This window comes from Phalangium opilio, unplaced genomic scaffold (assembly GCF_054372755.1).
Source record: "Phalangium opilio isolate 3A_F unplaced genomic scaffold, DU_Popi_V2 ptg000043l_1, whole genome shotgun sequence".
Lineage (NCBI taxonomy): Eukaryota > Metazoa > Arthropoda > Arachnida > Opiliones > Phalangiidae > Phalangium > Phalangium opilio.
The window spans coordinates 4878730-4884521 of NW_028324167.1; the positions used below are offsets into that span (position 1 = coordinate 4878730).

General features: G+C 37.6%; 2 protein-coding genes across 2 annotated transcripts; both read left to right on the forward strand.

Moving 5' to 3' along the window:
* Positions 1–456: 456 nt before the first annotated feature.
* Positions 457–1464, forward strand: LOC149677877 (uncharacterized). The gene is made up of 3 exons (XM_089837455.1): positions 457–573; positions 640–1143; positions 1199–1464. The coding sequence occupies exons 1-3, from the start codon at positions 465–467 to the stop codon at positions 1411–1413; spliced, it is 828 nt and encodes a 275-aa protein (XP_089693581.1). The 5' UTR covers positions 457–464; the 3' UTR covers positions 1414–1464.
* Positions 1465–4503: 3039 nt separating this feature from the next.
* Positions 4504–5129, forward strand: LOC149677878 (uncharacterized). The gene is made up of 3 exons (XM_089837397.1): positions 4504–4507; positions 4549–4755; positions 4846–5129. The coding sequence occupies exons 1-3, from the start codon at positions 4504–4506 to the stop codon at positions 5127–5129; spliced, it is 495 nt and encodes a 164-aa protein (XP_089693523.1).
* The last annotated feature ends 663 nt before the right edge of the window (positions 5130–5792 follow it).

The following is a 5792-nucleotide window of genomic DNA, read 5'->3' on the forward strand; positions in this document are numbered from 1 at the left end:
GTCAAATGGTACGTCCCAAGGTTGGTTTCCATTGTAAATTCTGTTCAATGGAAGAGAATAAACATGACCATCTGAAGAAATATATTCATTTTTGGTAACTCTTTAACGTTAAATAACCAGAAACCTGACTATGTAACTTCGCCAACATTATTAATTCAGGCCTATTTCGAGAATTGTTTTCGGTACCCTTTAATTAGCCGAATGCGTCCGCAAGGGGCTCGCTTTAGAACCTAAATTTCCCACGAAATTTGAAACGCGGCAAAACAGTACAAAAATGAGTTTCTAAAGCCTCCATACCATAGGTTTTGCATGGGAGGCTGCCTTACTCATGACGAAGGTTAAACTCGATCTAATTTTAGACCCAGATATACACTTATTCCTAGGTAAATTTTTCGTAAGGCTCATTATGTTAAGAAATACTAATTGAGTTAATCTCAGAGCGTGGTATTCGTGGTGGTGTGGCGATGGTGGCTCATAGACACGCAGAAGCCAACAACAAATATCTCCCAGAGACATTTGAGGAAGCCAAACCATCAAACTATATAGTTTATTTGGATGTCAACAATCTCTATGGTAATAAAAACGTTTTGGGAATATATTAATTGTTGTAACAGAATTACCGATACTCAACTTCTTTAGGAACAGTTATGGAGTATTATCTTCCTACGAGAAGGTTTGCCTGGGTGAAATCTGAAAATCTTTTAGATTATACGGAGAACCAAATATTAAATTTGCCAGACGACTCTCCATATGGATTCATACTATCCGTTGATTTGGATTACCCAGTTGAACTTCATCAAGATCATAATTGCCTCCCTCTCGCACCTGAATCCAAACGAATAACCACGGACATGTTTTCATCGTATTATAAGCTTATGATGAAAGAAAATGGTTTAACGGTCAAGGACACGTTACCAAAACTTGTGACTGATCTAACCAACAAACGTGATTACGTTATCCACTATCGAAATTTAAAATACTACTTATCACTGGGTTTAAAACTTAAACAAGTGAATCGCATTTTGACTTTCGAGCAAGCTCCGTGGCTTCAACCGCATATTAATTTTAACACTGAGAAGCGAATGAATGCTGCTAATTCCTTCGAGAAAGATTATTTCAAACTAATGAACAACAGCGTTTTTGGTCAGTACTAATTAATATATGATTAAAAGTGAAATTAACACAAAAAATGTTTTAGGGAAGACTATGGAAAATCTACGCAATCGAATAATTTTCCACCTTGTTCAAACACCTGAAATGGCTACCAAGAAAGCATCATCTCCTGCTTTTGAGAGATTTATTGTTTTTCATGAGAACCTCGTTAGTATACAGATGACTAAAAAATCTTTGACTCTGAACCGTCCCACTTATACGGGATTTTCCATACTGGATTTATCCAAACTTTTTTTGTAAGATACTCTCTTAATAGCTACTGTGAAATCAATTGAAAGTTTTTCTCTGTAGATATCAATTTCACTACGATTTCATAAGAACCTACTACGGGAAAAGAGCTGCCCTCCTCTTCACGGACACTGATAGTCTGACATATTCAATTGAAACCTTGGATGTATACGCAGACTTTCAGAAAAACAAGGAGTTATTCGATTTCTCGGGTTATAATCAAGATCATCCCCTATTTTCTATGGAAAATCGAAAGGTCTTGGGTAAGCTAAAGGATGAGATGGATGGAGTACCCATCCAAAGCTTCGTAGGCTTGCGTCCCAAGATGTACAGCATTATGAGTGCCAAGGGGGAGAAAAAGACAGCGAAAGGCGTATGCAGACGTGTTGTCAAGAATACATTGACACATACCGATTATCTAAATTGTGTGCGGAAAAGAAAAACTTCCAAAATAACTATGAAAAGAATTACAAGTGTAAAACATTGTTTATATACGATAAGTCAAATCAAGCTGGCGTTGAATCCTTGTGACAACAAGAAGTTTATTTTAGGTGACGGAATTAGAACCCTTTCGTATGGACATTTCTTCATTGAACACTTGAAAAAATTACAAAAAAATTAAATTGAAAATAAAAACTGAGCATAATAAAATTAAAATATTATTGCATATTTTTTGAACATGAATTCCTTAATCATACAATCATTAACAGCTTTATTTTTGGAGAATCTTGAAATGATGTCATACATTTTAACTCCTCTACATCTATTTATAGCGAAGTAAACACAGAAACCTCCGCAAGTTAAAGAAGTGTTACTTTGTAACTGTACTGAGTTTAACGTGACCGTCTTACTATTTTTTGCAATGAAATTAGCAAACTTAAAAACTTCAGGGCTATTCCCGAAAGAGTCCCAAAATTCGGTGTTTTTGGAGGCTGAGAAATATATTATACACCAATGTTCTCCAGCGTCCTGTGAAAAGTCGGTGTTTACAATGAAGAGAGACGGGAAATTCCGCACCACCTTGGGTAGAGTATTTGCCGCGAAAACACCACAAAACAGTCCTTTGGTAAACTTATCGGTTTCAAATATTTTCTCTTATTGGAGGGTATCCATTACTCAACGGTTACGTTTCTGTTCTTGTCAATTTCGGCGAGGGACTGAAACTCGGCATAAACAATTACTGCTACTGTTTCTGGGAGAGGTTTCACGAATTTAAGTTCGAGTCGAATATTTCCGTTTTTAATAAGATGGAAGTGAGACGCGTTAGAGTCTAAATCAACTGTTAAATCATAGCAAAACAGAGTATAGCCTCTAGCAAAATCTTCCCGACTTATCACGTTTCCTTCATCTCCCGTCTGCGCTGTTTGGAGGAAGAGATTATAATAAACTTGAATATAACTATTTTTCCCGAAATTAGGTGTTAGTGGTTTGTGGGGTATGCAACTTCCATCGATGTAAAGAGCAATGTGATTTATGTCATAATGCTGAAAGTTATAAGGACAACTAGCTAACTCCCCAAGAAAGGAGCTCTGCTTTACAAGTCCAATTACGATTTTCTTGGGAGAAGAACCCGTAAACAGGTGGTCATGAACAACGCTCATGTTACCTCTGGGAATCGAAAAGGAAGTACACTCTGTACGGTTTACAGGGTACTTCGCTCTAGCAACGTTTAAAACTTTGGCATGACTTAAGGGGATTTCGGGAATTAATTTCATCTTCCGAATATAGAGAGAAGCTGACAATATATTCACTTTGCATGGTACGTCGGCGTGTAAACAAAAATTCAAGTTAGGTTTTGCGAACACAGATTTCATGTCTACAAAATTTAGTAGATATCTCGGTTGTTGACAGAAGTCTATATGTACTGGTCCGATCATATCAATCACACCATTTTGGGTGAATTTCGCTCTTTTCTGGAAGCCAGTGTTATTGTCGAAGTCATCAAAATGATTGGTGTATCCCGGTAATACAGAGATGATGTTAAGTGACTTTCTTTAGCCGAATCCCCGAATGTTAACTCATTCTGAATCAGACCATTATAAGGGTAATTTTGAGCTGATGGAGTTACAGATTTTTCGTTTAAAAAAGGTGAACCTCCGGAAATAAACTTTGTAGAAAGAGATTGGTGGGGGCGATATTATCCATAGGTGTGGTAACTGTACCATCATTTGCAATAACCGCTGCTTTTGGAGTCGATCCATCGGCTTTTAGGATTTCGACTTGAACGTGAATTAATTAGGAAAGTCAAGTTCGTGATACTAGAAATGGAATTATATTCCACCCATTCACCGCTAACAATACCCGTTTGCGTCATTGGTACATCGAAGAGTCCTAGCTCTGAATTCACGCAACCCTGTGAATGCGGGTGTAACAGACTCATATTTTTAATGTTGTGAAAATATCTCGTGGAGAGGGGATTGATTTTGTTGTTCTCCTCTTCTTACTCTTCCTCGGAGTGATATTAGTACGACAGACGCGCTTTTTTTAGCACCTGATCCTGTCATTCGTTTTATTTCCTCCGCTGTGGATAATAAAGTCTCTTCCCAGCAGTCTTGCTCGGGATTTGAAAGAGGTTTTGATTGGAATTCCACTAACCACGTCAGTGGCCTCTTTTGTACCAGAACTCAACAGTTTCCTACCAAGGTAAGCAGCACTGCGTTTTAAAAGTGGAAAGGCACTTCGAAATGGGGAGGCTAGAATATTTCCGAAACCAGAACCTCGTTGCACACTTTGTCCGTGATAAACCGGTATCGATCCATATCCAGCCTGATTTAAAAAGAAATTTTCAAAATCCACAACGCTATGATTTTGTTGAGGTCTCATGATGCTATTGGTCCGTTTACCATACATCAAATGACGGTTTAACTAACGTAACCCTGTTATTATAGCGACGTCCAAGATTTCCTAGGACGGAAGTGTAGAGCGACGTGAGACTTACCCCGTTGAAATTGCACGTAGTCACCCGTATCGTCCATTATATTAATTTCGATAGTTTGAATTTTAGAGGTAGCCACGGGGAGATAGTGTGGTTGGCTAAATACCACGTCAATCGTCTCACCATCCATCCCCTTCACGCTTACAATTTATTGCATTTTGTTCAAGATGAGTTAAAATCACAGAAAATTAGGTTTTATACGACAAATTCAGTGGTTAATTCGGCTCTAATTGAAATATTTATTAGAACGCTTCGATCAAGGTTATACAGATATTTTACCCATAAAAATACGTTAAAATACGTCGACGTGATTCAAGATTTAGTTAGTGCCTACAATAATTCATACCACAGATCTATCAAGTGTAAACCGATTGAAGTTACCGCAGAAAATACCAAACTAGTTTGGCTTACTCTTTATGGTGATTTGGATTTCAGCCCCCCATTAAGCTAAGACTTCGATATTGGGGATATTGTGAGTATTAGTAAAAATAAGGGCCATTTCTATCAAGGTTACCATCCTAACTGGTCGGAAGAATTATTCAAGGTCACCGCACGGTTGACCAGAAACCCACCTATATATAAGGTAGAGGATCTAAACTCAACTCCCATATTGGGATCGTTTTATTGTGAGGAGGTTCAAGCCGTCGGAAAAGACGTTAAATCTTGTACTTATAAAATAGAAAGGGTTTTTAAAAGAAGACGAAGGTCTGACAAAACGGTAGAGCTCTACGTTAGGTGGAAAGGATACGGCCCTGAATTTGATAGTTGGGTTCAAGAAGTTGACTTGGAATGAGTTTTTACGTAACTTTACCTTTGGACTCGTCCAAGAATTATTTTCCAAATAATTCGGTGAGCAAATTTATAACCTATCTTCCCAAGTCATAGAGTTTGATGGAGATTAAGAGGCTGGTTTCTGAGCCTTTGTCACTTTGAATAACATTAGGGATATGGCTTCTTCCATTATCCAAAATCACCTTGAGGGCAGATGCGACCGTCACACCCCGCTTGTCTTTGACAGGTTCCACGAAAGCCATTCTAATGAAAACGTCGATACAACAAAGGAGATAACGATTTTTATTATTATACTTCGCTATCTTCTGTAGGTGGCAAAGATCCATTTGAAATTGTTGATTTAATCCGTAAACTATTATTCTATATCTTATCTTCAATCGTGCGGGTCTATGTAAAGTGTATGCATCTTGTCGACTTAAAAAATCTTTTACATTTTTTATAGTCACTTTCAAGCCTTTCTCTCGCGCAGAGCGATACAACAGTGCAATACCAGCGTAACCTCCAGAATCTGATATATCATAATAAATAGTCTCCAGTTTATCCATTCAAAGTATAATTACCACGCGAACTAATGAAATACCAAAATGTAAAATCAGATAATTTAATTGCAAGGATTATGAGGATAATCAATAGGAGTGTCAAAAATTTAGGGTTTTTGTTAAAG